Here is an 18,725-nt window from a genome sequence, read left to right as displayed (position 1 = left end):
CACAAGATGCTGCCGAAGCCATGTTTAAATAAGAGAGTAGTACAGTAATTGGGTTTCAAGGGAGTATTACTAGTAGTAGTAGGAGTAGTACTGGGAAGTTATAGTCTTCACTACAGGTGCATGGTTGAACGCCTTCGCCACAAAACGTAGAATGGTGGGGCGAATTCCCATGCACCCTCGAGGACCCTGCCGAGGGTGTAGAGCTGGTCCACTGTTTCACAGCCAGGACAAAAACCACACTGCTGAATCTGAGATTTGACTTCCCGACGGACCCTCCTCTCCAGCACCCCTGAATAGACCTTACCAGGGAGGCTGAGGAGTGAAACCGCTGGAGGAGTGGAACACACACCCCCGGTCCCCCTTCTTAAAAAGGGGGACCACTACACACACCATCCTGCCAATCCAGAGGCAATGTCCCCGATGTCCACGCGAGGTTGTAGAGTCGTGTCAACCAAGACAGCCCCACAACATCCAGAGACTTAAGGAACTCGAGCTTTTTAACTACCTCGGTGACCTCAACCCCAGAGATAGGAGACCCTGCCTCGGAGACTCTAGACTCTGCTTCCTCATGGGAAGGGTGTGTCAGAGGAATTGAGCTCTTCGAAGTATTCTCCCCACCGACTCACAACGTCCCGAGTCGGGATCAGCAGCGCCCAATCTCCATTATACACAGTGTTAATGGTGCACTGTAACCCCTTCCTGAGACGTTGGATGGTGGAGCAGAATTTCCTCTAAGCCGTATGGAAGTCGTTCTCCATGGCCTCACGAAGTCCTCCCATGCCCGAGTTCTTGCTTCAGCGACCACCGAAGCTGCATTCCGCTTGGTCAGCCGGTACCAATCAACTGCCTCAGGAGTCCCACAGGCCAAATAGGCCCGATAGGACTACTTCTTCAGCTTGACGGCATCCCTCACCGCTGCTGTGATTGCCGCCACGACACATACCGACCAGCTTACTGCGACAGCTCCGGTCGGCCGCCTCAGCAATGGAGGCGCGGAATTTGATCCACTTAGACGCAATGTCCCCCGCCTTAGGTACTCTGAAATGTTGTTTGGTGCATAGGCACAAACAACAGTCAGGAGCCATCTTCCCGCCCGAAGGCGGAGGAAGGCTACCCTTTTGTCCAGCGTGGTGAACCCCAATGTACAGGCGCAGAATAAAGTGAAAAAAATAGTTTAAAAATAATAATAATAAATAAATAAATATATGCACATACACGCCAATTTATCAAATATTTGGTTAATTAATTAATTTTTTCCCCCCCATACCTCAAATGACCGGGGCAATATGGATGTTTTCAAAAATCAAATGTGGCCCTTAAGCACAAAGGTTTGCCCACCCCTGAGTTATATAAACTTCTCTATACTGAATATAAACTTGTCTATGCCTGCATATAAACCACTCTATACTCAATACAAATTCTTTACACTGTATATCACGGATGTCAAACTCAAGGCCCGGGGGCCAGATCCGGCACACCACATAATTTGATGTGGCCCTCGAAGGCAAATCATGTGTGTACACTTCCTTGATTCATGCTAAAATACCAAATTGTCTTCACTTTTAATTCACTGCCAGCCCTCCCAGTTAACATGGATATTTGACTTTTAAAGCCGTCAATCTGCTACTAACGAGATATTGCAAGCATTTTTTGCTTTAAATCTACCTTTTAAAATAAATTGAAAACTAGTTCAATCTTTTACTGGCTTCTGATTTCAAAACTAGTTATCCATTTATTTGTTGTGTATATGTGATATGCGGCGATCATACATTTACAGTATATGGGTTCATCGTTATAATGGCCATCCAAGAGAAACCATAACAACAATGTGGCCCGTGACAAAAATGAGTTTGACATCCCTGCTGTATATAGACCACTCTATACCTGTGCTTGATGAGCTGACTCACTTTGAAGAGGAAGACCGACTACAATCCCCAGTTTTGGCCACGAACCCTGCCTCCTCCTCGTCCATCTCGTCCTCCGTCTCGACTGCCTCGATCTCTGGGAGGTGGGAACATCTTCTCCCTTTTGTGGTTCTCATATCGTTCCGCCATTTGCACCAGCTCCACTGGGACATCCTGCAGGCCCATTTACATTGTGACTTGTTTGTTTGACATGATAAAAGCATCACTCTGGGCTAACCTGCCCCGACCGCTCCAGAATGGGAATCAGCTCCGGTGCCATCCTCCAGTTTTCTCTCGTTACCAGGGTAACAGCAGCTCCGGAGCGTCTGGATCATATCAGCGTAAATTAAGGACCACTTTTCAGTGACAAAGGCATTTTTCCCAGCCTCACCCTGCTCGTCCGGTGCGGCCCACACGGTGCACGTACTCCTCGATGTTTCGCGGGAAGTCGTAGTTAACAACGTGCGTGATGTCGTGGACGTCCAAGCCACGAGACGCCAAGTCCGTGGCCACCAGGATGCGAACGCGACCTGGCAGATGCCAAAATATAAGAACCCAAAATCAAATACATTGTTAGTCATATTTGATGTCTGCGCCCCACATACTGCTGGTCCAATGGTGAGCCCAGCTTGGACAAAATTGTCAATAGGTGTGAATGGTTGTTTGTCTATATGTGCCCTGCGATTGGCTGGCGACCAGTCCAGGGTAGACCTTAACTCCCGTCCCAAATAAACTGGGATAGCTCTCACTCGCAACCCTAATGAGGATGAACGGTACAGAAAATGGATGAGCCATTTAAGGCAATACATTTCCTCTCCTGTGGTTTACCATCTTTAAAGTCCTTGAGCGCCTCCTCCCGATCACACTGCTCCCGGTCGCCATGGAGACTTTGAACGGCCAGACCTTGAAGACACATGTCACTGGACAGGTCATCACACCTGAGGAGAGGTAACAGGTTTTTAATTCTATCAGTCTGGATCATTTTAGCTAGGCATCTGTATGGACAGCTAATACATTATTAATAGTGATGTTCTGAGACTCACACGTTTTCTGAAGTAAATGCCAAATAATTGTCTGGGAAAGACAAATTTGAAACCCTAACTTCAGCTTCACATCCTACTTTGAAACATGAACAATGGTTTGAAACTTTAATTAGAAACTCAAACCGTAGTTTAACACCTTAATATGAAACCTCAACCCAGTCTTGAAACTCAACTTTGAAATCCCAACCCCTTGAAAGTTGAACGCTTACTTTGAAACTTTTACGCCACACTTACTTGATCTTCTTGCCAACAAAGATGAGGACTTTATCCTCAGGTAGCAAGTTCCCGATGAAGCCAAACAGGTAGGACTTCTTGTCATCTTCATGCAGCACCAGCACAGTCTGCTCCACCGTACCTACAGCCTGCCAGACAGTTGACCAATTAATTCATATTTTTATGTTCTATTCATAATCGGCTTTCTTACTTTCAATTGGATTCCCCCCCCCCCACCCCAAAAAAAACTTTAAACGATTCTTTATGATGCTAAAATGAGATGTATGAGTGTGCTTGACAGGTCTTCTTCACTTACAGCCAAATCCAAGGTGCCCACAAAAACCATCATGGGATTCTTGAGGTACGATTTGGCCAAACGTCTCACCCCTGTGGGCCAAGTGGCACTGAAACAGGTCACATGGTTCACTGTATCAGCAAATATCATAGTTGAGAAATTATAACTTTTTATTATGGAATTAGCTCATTACACAAAGAGCAAAGACTTAAGTTTGCATTATCATTCCAGTAGCAAAGCACCAAGTTGCAACATCTTTTTACATGGTCTGAATGGTGAATAGTAGTACTGTAGACAACAGTGACCCCTAAAGAAAATCTCAACATCTTAGTTGAAACAGAATTTCACAGACAAGTTGGGTGAGACGCTCTTCCACCTCTAACCGTCAATATAAGTTTGGGACAGTTCAACGATTGGGCTCCAGTTGACAAATACGTTTAATACCTTGTCATGACGGTCTGTCTGTCGGGCCGGATGTCCAGCAGAATCTTCATGATCTGGGGTTCAAAGCCCATGTCCAGCATCCGGTCCGCTTCGTCCAGCACCTTTTTGAAGTCATTAGACACACGCAATTTACAACAGTAATAAAGGAATGCACCTAAAAACGGTGGCTAAAACCGAAACAGACAAAGACGTCGAACCAAGTAGGTGATGCAGCGTAGACTGATGAGCTCGTTCATCTGCAGATCGTTTAGTCGTCCTGGCGTGGCGATGGCGATGTCCACGCCGCCCTTCACCAGGTAGACCTGACTCCTTCTGTCGCCGCCGCCATAGATGCAGATGCTGAGAGACGACAGAGAGAACACAACACAGCCTGGTATTTATGGCAACATAGTGTTTCCCTGCTATTTCGCAGTACACTGTTTGCGCTACTGAGATTTTGCAGATTTTAAAGCGATTTTATATATTTCTTTATCCGCTACGAAAAACGACTATTACGGCAGCTTACACATGTACAATGGACCCCTGCTATTCGCGGGGATAAGTACCAGGCCAGACCTGACCGTGAAAATCTGTGGTTAATTCACACCTATTATAATCACATCGAAAAAAACAAAACTTTTTTTACCGCACCAAATGCTTAAATAAGAATGGATAAAGCACAAAGGAGCGCTTTTGGAGAAAAAGACAAAACAAATACATAATTTAAATTGAAAAAATAATTTAAAAAAATTTTTAAAAAAGAAAAATCCTCAAACAGGCGAATCCGCGGATGCCGAACCTTGAGTATGTGGGGGTCCACTGCACTGTATATTCATATGCCTGTATTGTACTGCTCACAGGTGACCAAGGCATGCAAACCAGAAGAGGCAGCAAAATGTGCATTGAATTGAAGCAAAAGCCGTTTAATTCTTTACAGTCTATTTCATTCTGTCATTATTGTATATTTTAGTACAGTACAATATTATAGAGTGCAATTTTTCTTATTAAAAAACACATTACAACATTATTTGTTGTTTTCATTTGGGGGGCTGGAACAGATTAATGAGATTTCCATTATTTCAATTAGAAATATGATTTTAGATATGAGTGCTAGAGTTCTGAGTGTGGTCACACTACAAATTTTACTCATATCTCAAGGCACCACTGTAATTATTATATATGACCACCCCAGGCAGGCACTACAAATGGGACTTTATAGAGGGAACAAATTCACAATTAAGCTTTATATGGCCATTCTACAATGCAGATTTTCCCCTAATTGCGGGTGCGTCTGGAACATATCTCCCGCGATAAACGGAGGCTCGCTGTACCCTACGCAAGCATGCTGACCTTTTATAACCTTTGTAGCGATACTTGCCGCACTCCTCTTCAATCTGCAAGGCCAGCTCTCTGGTGGGAGTCAGCACCAGCATGCCGGGTCCTTCGCGCTCTGACCGAGGTCTATGAACAAACACGGTGTCAAATAATCCTTCACGTGCCTTAACAAGGACAAACGAACAGTTGTGGTCCTCACACGGGTTGTCCGTCCATGTGGATCAATCCGGGCAGCAGGTAAGCCAAAGTTTTGCCCGTTCCCGTTTGAGCGATGGCGATCAGGTCCTCCCCGCTCAACAGCACCGGCCATGCCTGCGACTGATGAAAGCAGCATATACAGGAAATAAACCAGTTAAGGCAATAAATACTAAGAAAAACATCATAACTACAGCCTTTCCATGGTTTTTCCAAGATGATTTCTCAAGCTCTTCCAGCACTTGGCAAACAAATAGTCACAAAAATGTTGTAGTGGGTTTTGGAGGGGCGGGAGAAAAAATAAAATAAAAAAATGCTACAATAGTAATTACATACATTGGTGTTGATTCGATAGAACACTGGTATGTTTACGTCCAACCGTTAGTGCTAGCACTAGCTTGCTAGGCTACATAACTTTTTGTTACCTGCTTGCGAGCCGTATCGTATTAAAAGTACGTGATCGTAACTCAAGCAATCCTTAAAAGAGTGTCCTCTCCCGAGCACTGGTGACCACCACCACGTTTTCCCCCATTTTGTTCTTTTTTTGACCAACACAATACACGCGCGATCCATTGTTGCTGTCGTCGCCATGGTAACGAGTGTATACGGTCACGTTTGAGTTGCGGAGCCGATCAATGACGTCATTGATCAGCTTATGACAAAGCCAATCCGCATAAAATGCTAATTATCGGCCGATACCGATCAGATCTGTGTTATTTTCCCCTACAAGTGTGATCCTTATTATATTATTTTTACATAATAAAAAGGTCAAATATGACTAAAAAGGTCTGATGTACTGTAGTAATGTAATTTACATTGTTTCCCCCACAAGTGTGATCTCCATCCATCCATCTATCCATCCATCCAATTCTTTAGCGCTTATCCTCACTAGGGTCACGGGCTGCTGGAGCCTATCCCAGCTATCTTCGGCGGGAGGCGGGGTACACCCTGAACCGGTCGCTAGCCAATCGCAGGGCACATAGAAACAAACAACCATTCACACTCACATTCACACCTACGAGCAATTTAGAGTCCTCAATCAACCTACGACGCATGTTTTTGGGATGTGGGAGGAAACCGGAGTGCCCGGAGAAAACCCACCCAGGCACGGTAAGAACACGTAAACACCACACAGGCGGGGCCGGGATTTGAACCCCAGTTCTCAGAATCGTGAGGCAGATGTGCTCACCAATCCACCACCGTGCCCAAGTGTGATTTATCGACAAAATATCAAGAGAATTTTGAAAAAGGCCTGTTTCACATTTTCATTGTTTCCAAGCGTAATTTATTTTCCAATTTATATTATTTTACAAAATATAAATATTAAATACAAATTGAAAAAGGCATATTTCGTAATCAAACATTTCCACTTCACTTCAGTGTTATTTAAAAAAAAAAAAAAAATCTACAGAATAAAGGTTAAATAGCCATTTAAAATATGTATGATATGAATAACAAGGTCTGACATAGTATTTAAATTTGTTTACAAAATTAGGGTTAAATAAAAATTGTAAATTTCTAAAACAAAATTAAAAGGTAAAATGTATGTCTACAATACCGTGTTGTTTTTAGCAGCATCCAGGGGTGGTTGATGTATTAATTACACTGGGCATTTACCTGACTGTCAGTTGACTTCAAAGTGTAACGAGCTTTTCTTTCTTTGAGTTTCATGATCCAGTGAAGAACAGTAAAGCCCATGGATACCAGTGTCTACCTGGATGGGAGTCGGTTTGACGAAGCCGACCCGATGGATGTTGTCCATGATTTCCGGGTAACGCTCAAAGGCCTCCAGAAAGCTCCGGCAGGGATTTGGGATGGCCCGTTTCTTCCCGCCGTCCACGAGGTCGTCCACAAATACATTGTTGTTTTCCTTCCTGTGGGGAAAATGTGACAAAAATATTTTGCCAGCCCATAAGCAAAAAAATTAAATAAAAGAAGAAAAACATGCTTTATTATTTACCTCCAATCTTGGACTTCTTCATCGGTGAGGAGGGAAACGCCCTCGGCCTCCGTGTAGAAATTCTTCTTCATGGGCGGCAGGTCTGAAAGATTAGCACACAAGATTAGACGCTCCAATTGGTTATGATAATTTTTTTATACGTACATGGATAATAAAAGTAGCTTGACAACTACAAAAAGCAATCAGCTTGTCCGATAGAAACTTTTATATATATATATATATATATACACACACACATACACTGTATGCATGTATGTATATTTAAGGTAATTTTAAAAGAAAGTGTCAACAAATTTATATTTGCTATATTTAATGTGTTGTATTTATATATGTAAAAAAAGAAAACCAGTTTAGCTTGCATTAAACATCATAAAAAGAATTCTTGCTGCTGTTAATTTTTTTAAGTTTAGCTCAAATGAACGCTTATTTTTTATTTGAATGTGTTACAAAAATTTCAATGCTATAAAAATGCAATTGAATTCAATTGCATTTTTATAGAGCACCAAGTCACAACAGAAGTTGTCTCAGCGCAATTCATATAGGGAGCAGGTTTAAATAAAAACAATGTAATGTATATATATGTATTGTCAGCTCACATTAAACTAGTCATACTTTTAAATGTGTATTTACTAAAAACAAAAAATTATTTTTAAACAAATGACAATAAACTAAAATCAAACTGGTTTCTATTTTGTAATTATTAAAAAAAGAAATAAAGGCCATCTCAAATGAAACTTAACTTTTTAATTTATATTTATTAAGAAACTTACAAAATAAATTAAGAAAGGTCAACTCAAATGAAACATTTTATTAGCTCAAATGAAACATTTTATTGTAATTTATGTCAAAATAAAATTAGCCAAATTGAACTGTCATCTTTTGGATGACACTGAATCTATGAAGAAAATAAATTGTCCCAACTTCGTCAAAATTATAAAAAGATGAAAGAGTTACAACTTTTGTCCCGTGTTGACATCTCTAGTACTGTTACACACAATTTGATAGCATCCAAATGCAACTTTTTGAGCTGCTTTTTATTTGTACTACTATGGACAGCTATGATCCCGAATTTGATGTGAATTAGGACTAAATGAATTTGTATATCACATGTATGTGTACTTTGGCGACTGTGTGCCAATTCCTCACCTTTCCATTTCATCTCTTCATACTTGTGCATGTTCTCCCGAATGTTGATCCAGTCTACGGACGCACGGGCGGGGGCCACATCTGCTGACTGTAATTGTACATCGGACCACACCGAGCCGCTTCCTCCTCCTCCTCTTCTTCCATATCCGCCTCCATTACCTCTTCTTCCTCCATAACCTCCTGACACATCGATTCCAACAAAGACCCTGTTGAAGTGCTTTCATTTAAGATCAGTGGACTCTGTTCAACTCACCGCTGTGGGATCGAGGGTTCCTGTCGGCCACCAGCTCTTCCATCATCTCTTTGGCCTTCTGCTGAGCGGCAGAAGGTCCAAAGATAAGCACCTCGGCCCCATTCGCGCCGCCGTTGATCTGCGGTACACAATAACAGGAGTTAAAACCCAAGAAAAGATGCCTGAATTGCATTTAAATATATTCTTAACTAGTGCTGTACAGTATTGCCTTAAAATAAATACTTAAAAAAATTATATGACAACATAAAAAAAAATGTGCCCCCCCCACACACCACCTTTTATGGGATTTGCTTAATTGATCCTGATACCAAACAAGCGTTTAAATGAATTCTAGTGGAAGAGCATTTAATTGTTGAGTCTGTTTCTATTTGTGGCGGGCATTTATATACAGTATAAAGTTTCATTATTTGTAGTAAATAAATAATAATTTTGAGAAAGTAAATTAAACTGGATTATCTCACAGCACACTTGATGATTAGTGTGCCTCGTCACAGTGGTTGGTCATCACTGCTATAAATCAAGCCCAGTCTGCTCTTGAAGCTGAGATTGCTAACTTTAGACAAAAAAAACAACATAAATATAGGATAGGATCATGTAAACAGCACTGCCAGAGCTGCACAGATGCAACAGTGTAACTACTGGAAGAAGTGTCAATAAGAGATATTGTTGGCAGAATTAGAGGGGCCCAAAATCAAATTTTGCTTCGGGTCCCATGGAGGAGCAGGACAGCTCTTTGGGAGTATAATAGTAATTTAAATGCTATTATATTTCCAGTAAACAGTTCATCCATCCATTTTCTGTACCGCATATCCTCACTCGGGTCGCGGGCACGCTGGAGCCTATCTCAGCTATTTTTGGGCGAGAGGCGGGGTACACCCTGGTTGCCAGCCAATCGCAGGGCACATATAAACAAACAACCATTTGCACTTACATTCACACCTACGGGCAATTTAGAGTCTTCAACCATCAGGCGCACTTAAAAGTCTTAAATTTTCTCCAAAATGGACGGACCACCTTATAATGCGGCACGCCTTATGTGTGCACAGAGTTCCAAAATCTATAAATGTTGTTGTGAGACTTTGATGAGGGCTCCGCTTGAATGACTGGGAGCATTTCCTTGAGCCTTATGTTCGTGAAAATACACTAACCTACCATGCACGTTTTTGGGGATGTGGGCGGAAACCGGAGTACCCAGAGAAAACCCACACGCAGGCACGGGGAGAACATGCAAACTCCACACAGGCGGGGCCGGGATTTAAATCCCGGTCCTCAGAACTGTGAGGCGGATGTGCTCAGCAGTTGTTCACCGTGCCATAAACAGTTCAAGTAAATAAAATGTGACAACAGTGACATCCGTTACTCCTTAAAGCTGTGCAACAATGTGCTTTATTGTCAATGTATATAAATTAGTCTGCTGTCACACAATAAACACCGTAGACATAAGAACCTGTCAACTTGCCTTGATTCTCGCACCTGTATTCACCTCCAATTCCCGTTTTTTAGCTCCTCCGCGGCCTTAAAACAAAATTAAATCAGTTTAGTTTAACTTAAACTAATCACAATTGGTCAACGGGTGAAGCAAAAAGCCAAGTGTAGCCATTGTTGGGAAGTGCATTTGGTACCTGCGCCTTCAGTGGGGACTTATCCAATTTATTGCACTTCTTAACACAATCACTATCAAGTAACATTTCAAAAGCATCAATAAAATACTATCCAATATCGCAAAGTAACAGCACACAACTGTGTCATGTGCATCATCTGGAGCAGTTCACAATCAATATTTGTCCAATGACATGACCAAAAACGAAACATTTAAATAAATATACAACACTCCCTAGGGTTTCTGATTATGAAATGTATTAATGTGTGTAGATCACTACAGACGTGTTTTGCTAGTTGGACAGTTTTGCTCTGACTAACCAATCTAAAGCTGGTATACAAAAAAATGCATCACTATTGTGGGCCAGCCAACTGGCCCTGGTAGACGAATATGAAATCTGATTAGTTAACACTCCTATTGCTAAAATAATGTCGGCTAAAAAGGCTATTAGGAATACATTAATACAATTTCATTGTAGGTCATCAGAGAAGCTTTAGCGTAGCCTCGAAGCTAACTTTGCTACTGGTCGCCATTGCAAATACATGAACGCCGTGCTTCGTCTTTTACGTAAATTTGGTTAATTTTCGGTCACAGCGACAAACAAACCAATTATTCTCCCAACCAGGCCACTTTCCACGGTGATAGTGACGGGTGAATTGGACTTTTCATCCCCAAATCGTCGTCTTCCGTCGGGTCCTCGTTCGTCACTCCGGGAAAAAGAGCGGCCATCATTTCCCCCACCTTGGTACTCGCGTCGTCCACGTCCACCGCCCGCGTAATAGTTCCCTCTTTTCTCCCTAAAAGCTTCTAGTTTGCTCTTGTTCTGTACACCAAAGGCAATACTTCCACAGAGCGTCAGGTCACTCGGAGGCGTCCATTTGGTGGCTGTGGGTTTTGGCGTACAAGGCTCGTTTTCGTCCTCTTCCCAGTCCGACATTTTTTTTTTTTCAAATTGAGCTCCAAATTTCCAAAGCCAGGAGTTGTCAATCAAGATGACGCCTTCACGGACCCTTCGAAATGTCTCACTTCAGCCTTAATTCCTTTCGGAAATGGCATTAAATCAAATACGGACACGATATTAATAAATTAGATTGATTAGATTAGATTAGATTAAATTAGACCCCCCACCCCAATTCAGACATGGTTGTTTTGATACAGCAAAAAGGTCTGGAGAGATTAAAATCATTGACCCACTGGGATTAATAATGTTGCCTGACTGGGGAAAATAAAGTGTATTATCCGCTCAACTTTACCATAATCGACAAAAACATAGTTTTACCGTCATTGAGAAAAGGCAACACAAGCATAGGTTGCTTTGGCTTGTGACATTATTTATAAAAAGGGAAATTAAAAAATGCACTTTATAATGTTTGTATACAAATATTTGGGTCTCTGGAGTGCCTTTCAAGTGTAAAATTAAACAGTCAAGTTAATCTTTATTTATCTGTCCATTTGTGAAAATGTGTCTGTGAGCCAGCCCTTCTCAATTCTAAAACTCACAATTTGTCTAATTTACATAATAAGGACCCCTTCTAGTCTCTCAACCAATAACTTGGCCGCGAGACTCGTCGAAGTTATAGAGCGAAATAATTACTTTGTTGAGGCGGCCAAAAGGTAAGCAGAGCTGCATGAGCTAACTAACGTTGTTATGATGTTTGAAATCATGTCACAGAAATGTTATTATGACACCTGGGGACTGTTTTAAGTCCACCCCCTTTAAAATAAAAGACAAACACTGTAAAGACATTCAATTAAAATGTTTTATTAAAGAATAATAAAATCATTTTGGCTTTTTCTCATACAGATAATTATAATGTGCACCTGTAATAAATTAATTTTAACGTAAAAATAGTGTTAACATTGTCAAGCTTTTTTAAGGCCCGTTGTGTAATAATAAACAATAAATTACCATTCAAGCAGTATAGAGAAAATGCATTATTTAAAAAAAAAAAAAAAATCTGTAGTGAGAGCTATGTGAGTTAAATGAACTAGATTGACAAATGATCCCCAAATTAGTAGACGGATAAACATATAAGGTGGCATCTATTGGGAGACTCCACAAATAAAAAGGCACCATTAAGCAATGAACAGATTCTTAAACGCAAATTATTTCTCAGTTCAAGCAATATTCTCCGACATTAAGACACATTCAACTAGTGTGGTGTGTCACATTTTCAGGCTCCACGCGCTCTTTCCACTGTACTTTTTGTATTCCATTGCACCAGCAACAACATATTTAAATACACTGGCCTGTTAAAAAAATACTACAGTCTTGTTACTAGGCAAACATTAGAATATAATGGAGGGGGAATGAGGTTAGTCCATGACGCGTTAAATACATTTAAGACTACTGTGAATCATTTCATAGGCAATCTGAGACTCGAGCAATAGAAGAACGTTCTTAACAGTTGAAATAGGAAGATTTTAACAAGATGCACAATTTTTCAAAAAGGGTTTAAAAGCTGGGCCTCGTTGTCACAGACTGCAACACAAATATGTGTTCATACATAAAAAACGGCACCCAAAATGTGACTTTTCCAAGTATGTTTTCTTGAACATCGTGTCAAATGATTCACAGAAAAATCTCACTTATCTTCCTGTGTATTTTTTAAACAACTTAATATTTTTTTTTTTAAACATGCCACATTTTGACATTGGTTTACCGCTTTGCATTGAGCACATGTAACGCTAATTGTCAATATTTCATTTTATTATCATATTTAAAAAAAATAAATAAATTAGCAGTTGCGTACGTTGCGAATCGGAGCACATAGCTAGCCTTGGCATTAGCATCCGGGTTAACTTTACAGATAATGTAACAATATCGGCGCGCAAACGAGTTGATTTTTGACAGCCCAACAGCTTCATCAAGAGCCTTGCGTTTATCTTGTGTTAGTTTTGCTTCTAAAAATCCACGTGCAACTTCATGATTCACGCGCCCGCGCTATATCGTAGATTTTTCAGCAATTGTTTTTCTATGGGTTTACGGTGTACAGACAAGTCTGAATTTCGCAGCACTGAAGTCTACTGGAAGAGGTGCAGCGAAATTAAGAGCAACAAGAAGAGGAAGAGAAGGTCTCCAATTCAGCTCCTGTAATAGAGTAGTTGTTGTTCCCATAGTGCAGAGAGAATATATGAAGTGGAAGTGAATTTTGTTGTTTGTTCTTCCTCTGTACGTTGTTTGAAAATGTTCTATACACAGGGGTTCGCTTTAATAAGCTTTTAAATGAGCACAATATATCCAATATGTAAAAAAAAAAAAAGCTTTGCGGTGGGATTGGCCAGGCCGCATTTCAGGGGGTGTGGCTTCATTGTCATTAATACATGCAGGCCACCAGCACCCAAATACAGGGGTTGTCAACAAAAGTTGGACATGAAATTCAATCCAAATCTTTAAAAAGTTCTATCTACAATCAAATGATTAAGAATATAATTTATAGATATTTAAAGTAACGTTTAGTGTTCTGGGGAGACAACATGCAGTGCAGAGCCTTCTCTCCCTGTTAGCATTGCGACATGTAGCGTACATCGCGTACGCGGCATCAAAATCAAACCACCAGTCAAATTGGTTCACTAGTGTCGTAAACAAACATATTGGAAAGCCTTTGAAAATGTATTCCATGTCCTTGGTATCCGGCTTCAGGTCCCTGTACTAGTACGATGTTTGTTCTTATTAGTAGGACACTTCGTCGCACTAGTACGACGACTACAGCGCGCTAGTCGAACCACTGTTTCCTTCCAGTAATGTTTTTTTCCCCCACTAATAGTGCCACTTTTGCCCTATTAGTACACAATTAAACCTTCCTAGTAAATTACCGTGCTGCACATGTAACACTACTCGCCCCAACTGTTCGTCATGTGTCAGTTACTAGTAGCCTCCTGGACCTTGCTAGTAGCACCACAATTTGCATTATTAGTTTTGCCTCACTATTAACATGTAATTGTCCTTCTAATAAGCCAAATTGTCCTACAAATGTGCAGAACTGACATACAGTAGTGGGAATTTTTTTTTTACTAGTCAAACAGGCATTCTACTCATAAGCCGAGTCGGTCTACTAGTGCACTGATGGAATAAATGCTGAAATGACTTTCCATAAAGACGTCCGTGTCCTGAATACATATTGCCATGCTAACTGTAAGTTACAGTATGTTTTAGGCCTGTAGTATTATAATTATAGTCATTATTACTGTGAATATTTCAGTTCGGCATGCACTTTTTCTTTTTTAAACGCAGCATGATTAAAGACATTTGGTGAGAGACTAAGAGAGCGAGTGAATGATAATTTAAATTGCAATAAACAACAACGGTACAAGTCATAATTCATCGTTGATGAGGGATGGGCAGAAGAATTTTTTTTTAAGAACTGATATTTGTTGTGGAATTTTCATTTTTGTGGCGATGTTCTTTATGGTGACGAGATGGAGTGTTCTACTCGGTTTCAACCAGCAGAGGCGCTGTTGATTCACTCTCAACGACGTTATGGAAAGAAGAAGCTGGGCTCCATCCTCCCAAACATCCTCTGATCAATTTATATTAGTATATATGAATGAATTCAAACATATTAAAAAATAATCGGGACTTTACGAATTAATCCATCAAGAAAATGTAATCAACGCTCATCTGCTGCTTTTTAAATTTTGACCAATGTAAAAAAATTCCTAATCTTTCTAACATACTTCTCTTTTTTTATATGCTTCTGTGTTAGACTTTTTCACGTTGATTTCATAATTTCTCTGCATTTGCCTGACATATTTATTCCAAATAAATGTGACTTACAGTTCCTTGTTTTTAATTGAAATCTGCTTTAAATTTAAGTTTTAATTTGCTTTTAATCTTCAAATATCCTCATGAACTCATATTTCCCTGGCATATTTTTTGGGGGTATATTACTTATACCTGCATTTTCCAAAATAAATGAAGCTATTTTTATAAATCATTGTCCAATGATTCTCTGTGATTTTCCTTAATTTCTTTCCCGTTTTGCATCTGATTTAAACTTAAATACTCTAATGAAATCATATTTTCCTCCCCAATTTTTTAAGGTATATTAATTATATTAGTCATGCATTTGCTTGTCACAACTATAGCTATATTCATTCATCATTTAATGCTGACTCGCAATTCCGTGTTACCTGCTTTTAATGTTAGATTATATTCAAACATGCTCATGAAATCCCAATTTTTCTGCCATAGTTTTTAGTAATTTACTCATACAGTATTTTGTTCTTTTTCCAGCTGTATATTGGTTTCAAATTACCTTTGACAAATTCTCTGCATTTGCCTAACATGCATTTGGTCGTTTTCACAGATACGCCACTCACAAAAGGGCTTTTGGGTGAAATTTCCGGAAGAACCTAAACTTCACTAGAAGCTTGACAGGCGAACACAATTTGAACCTCTGTAAACTATCATTCACTGTGGTGTAATTTAGGTTCATCCTGAAATTGCCATGAAGATTTTGCAAGTAGTGTATCAAGGTGTTTCTTTTGCCTATGAATTACATCGTTTGAGACATAGTTGATGAAAATGAACAAACTATAGCAAGAAATTGTACAATCGCAAGCAATAAGTCATCTCCTGTAGAAAGGGTTTTAAAGTGGCCTCCCCAAGAGTGGCATACAGTGACTGTATGAGTGTGTGTGTGTGTGGTCATGCCAGCTGGATACGCGGCGACTGACCGAGGAAGTCTGGAGCGAGCGCATCCTGGTCCGCAGCTGGGCTCCTGTCAGAGTCCGAATGATCGCCGGCGGCCGCCAGTTTGCGCTCGCAAATGAAGAGTCCGCTCCCGCTCCAGTCGTCTTCGCCGTGCCGATTGAGATTGTGCATGGAAAGGGACTTCCCGAGGGCGCCCCAGTCGGGAGCCGACGGGACGTCGCCCGGCGACAACACGAGCAGGGGGTCCACCTCCAGGCTCATGTGTCGCCTCCAGGCGGCGTCGGATTTGGAGCCGGGCTTCTCCCGTAGTTGCACGAAGCCGGGCTCCTCGCCGGGTCCCACCACGACGGAGGGGCCCGGGCCGCCCCCGTGGGCTACCGCGCCGTCCGGGACGGGGCAGCGCAGGTGGGAGGGGTGCATGACGGGAGGCAACTGGAGGGTGAAGCCCCCAGCGGAAAGAGGCGGAGGAGGCAGGTCGGGGAAATGCGCCCGCCTGGCGCCGTTGGGGGTGACCAGCGTGGGGTAGGGGCTGTCGGGCGGCAGCAGGGGCGACGGAGAAAGCGAGGCGGTGGACGGCGGGTAGGACGGAGGCGCAGAGTCCGGGGGGCCCTCGTCGCTGTCGGCCGGGGGCAGGATGAGACGCAGTCCCCTCGGGCGGGCGTTGCCGTCACTTCCTTGCGGGGAGGGCGGGTCCCGGTCCAGGATGGAGGTCGGGTAGTCGGAGTCGCGGTGCCGGTCCAGCTCGAAGAGGGGCAGGGAGGACAGGGCCAACGCAGACGGACCTCGTTGGAGGACTTGGCGATACACGTCCAGCAGGGAGTCCAACTTGGACTCGATGGAAGAAACCTGGAAGCAAGAGGGAAACCAGCTAACCAACCAACCAACCAACCAACCGACCAACTAAGTAACTAGAAATGTTGGGTTCCTCGTTTGGTGTTTCATTGTTTTTCCTCCTCACCTGCCTCTCCACTTTACACACGCGGCCCAGCATGCTGACGCCGTCGTGAGCATCTCCGTCCGGGTTGAGTTTGTCCTTCATCTTCTTCTCCACGGCAATTTGGCCTTTTCCCAGGATTTGGTCCACCCTGACGCACACAAACACACACATCGGTGTAAACACAACGGACAACAATGAATAGAAGTCGAGGCGGCGGCGTACATCTTTCAGGTTGAAGAGTAAACCTGGACGCTAGGGTTAGTATGTAAACAGGGGGTGGGGGGAAGCATACTTCATTGCATGATCGCTTTTCCAGGAATACTCACATAAACGTGCAGATTTGATGGTTATTTCTTCTCGAAACAACATACAGTACTCATCTTCACTCATGTACATGCAATTCCACCAATTATTCACCAAAAGCAAAAGTCCCAAGAAGAACGGCAACAATGTGATGCATTCATGTGATGCAATTGAACAAATCCCATCCAAGGGCTGGCTACTTTGTATTTAACTCTCCTGCTAGGTTGTGGGTCAAATTGACCCGTTATAAAGTCTACAAATACAGAAGAAAATATTTTTTAAAATTCCAAGTACTGGCCATTGTTTAAACATAATTTTAGTTGAATTGTACTTTTATTGTCACCCTCCTGTTATGTTGCAGGTCAAACTGACCCATTATAAAGTTTACAAATTCAGGTTTTTCTTTTGTCATCGTCAAAAGACTGGCTACCTGATTTTTTTGTTGAAGTGATAAACCCTCAATTCAAGTTGCAGATCAAAATGACCAATTATCAAGTTTACAAATCCAGATGTATTTATTTTTTAAGCGTCAAACGACAGACTGTCTTCCTGTTATCTTGGCGGTCAAACTGAACCCTGTTTAACTTTCTAGAAAATCTCGAAAAAACATATTTAAAAAGAGGTACAAAAAAATGGGAACAAATATTTATCTTTCTTTTTCATTATATATAAAAAAACCTCATTTGTAATTTACATAAACACAATACTGTACAATAATTTACCCCCCTGTTAAATTAAGCTGAGAAACTGACCCATTTTAAAGTTACTAGAAAATCTGGAAGAAAAAAAAAATTCTCAATATTAAAAAAAAAAAGAATAATCTCCTAGTGTTGGCCTTATATTTGATCCTTTTCATTTTTACGTATATTTGGGTTCTTTTTAAGTAGAAACCTCCTGTTATGTTCATTTTTCAGGAACCGCGATAATGTGCTCGGGTCTATTTGAACCGGGAGATGCTTAATGATCCCCGAAGTGTTATGATGCAATACACGTTTCAACATTTCCACATCCACCACCATTCCCATCCATCTCTGCATTTTGCACATGCAAACCGCAACCATCCTGCAAGGCGGTTAATCAATGTGTTGCACTCACGTTACAGGAAAAGCTAAAGAACTAAAAATCCAATAAATGGTAATCATTAACGAAACAAATCAAAACAAAAAACAAAAAGAAGGGCAACCCTGAGGCCGAGCTCTTCTTCCTGTTGCCGTAATTGTAATGCAGGGCGGGGGAGGACATGTTCCTGAGTCGACTACTCAAGTTGGCCTGTCTGGAGACAGCAGAAACACCAGCGTCACACACGCAAACACACACGGACATTACAACCATTACAACACATTACTATAACATACTATTATTTTTATAATTATGATGATGATATGTCATCTACAAAGCTCTACAATAGCAGACACTGCACCACTGTCCATGCCATACACACAGAGAAAACAGACACTATGTT

General features: G+C 41.5%; 2 protein-coding genes across 2 annotated transcripts in view; both read right to left on the bottom strand.

The window, feature by feature from the left end:
- Positions 1-1,700: 1,700 nt before the first annotated feature.
- ddx43 (DEAD (Asp-Glu-Ala-Asp) box polypeptide 43) lies at positions 1,701-11,304 on the bottom strand. The gene is made up of 16 exons (XM_061690389.1): positions 10,974-11,304; positions 10,227-10,282; positions 8,768-8,885; positions 8,515-8,694; positions 7,369-7,450; positions 7,123-7,282; positions 5,413-5,531; positions 5,229-5,339; positions 4,097-4,238; positions 3,900-4,000; positions 3,477-3,564; positions 3,182-3,309; positions 2,733-2,842; positions 2,296-2,434; positions 2,143-2,230; positions 1,701-2,078 (listed from the first exon to the last, which is right to left on the bottom strand). Exons 1-16 carry the CDS (start codon positions 11,302-11,304, stop codon positions 1,926-1,928), a joined length of 2,106 nt encoding a protein of 701 aa, XP_061546373.1. The 3' UTR covers positions 1,701-1,925.
- Positions 11,305-12,162: 858 nt separating this feature from the next.
- Positions 12,163-18,725, bottom strand: part of LOC133409989 (potassium voltage-gated channel subfamily KQT member 2-like) — a 57,251-nt gene continuing 50,688 nt past the window's right edge. The window contains exons 14-16 of the mRNA XM_061690661.1: positions 18,447-18,532; positions 16,982-17,108; positions 12,163-16,869 (exon numbers count right to left, since the gene is read on the bottom strand). Of these exons, the coding sequence (XP_061546645.1) occupies positions 16,018-16,869; positions 16,982-17,108; positions 18,447-18,532 (1,065 nt within the window). The 3' untranslated portion in view covers positions 12,163-16,017. The remainder of the gene's footprint in view (positions 16,870-16,981; positions 17,109-18,446; positions 18,533-18,725) is intronic.

This window comes from Phycodurus eques, chromosome 11, assembly GCF_024500275.1.
Source record: "Phycodurus eques isolate BA_2022a chromosome 11, UOR_Pequ_1.1, whole genome shotgun sequence".
NCBI lineage: Eukaryota > Metazoa > Chordata > Actinopteri > Syngnathiformes > Syngnathidae > Phycodurus > Phycodurus eques.
The sequence above is the reverse complement of the archived record's forward strand: the minus strand, read 5'-3'. Positions and strand labels throughout refer to the sequence as shown.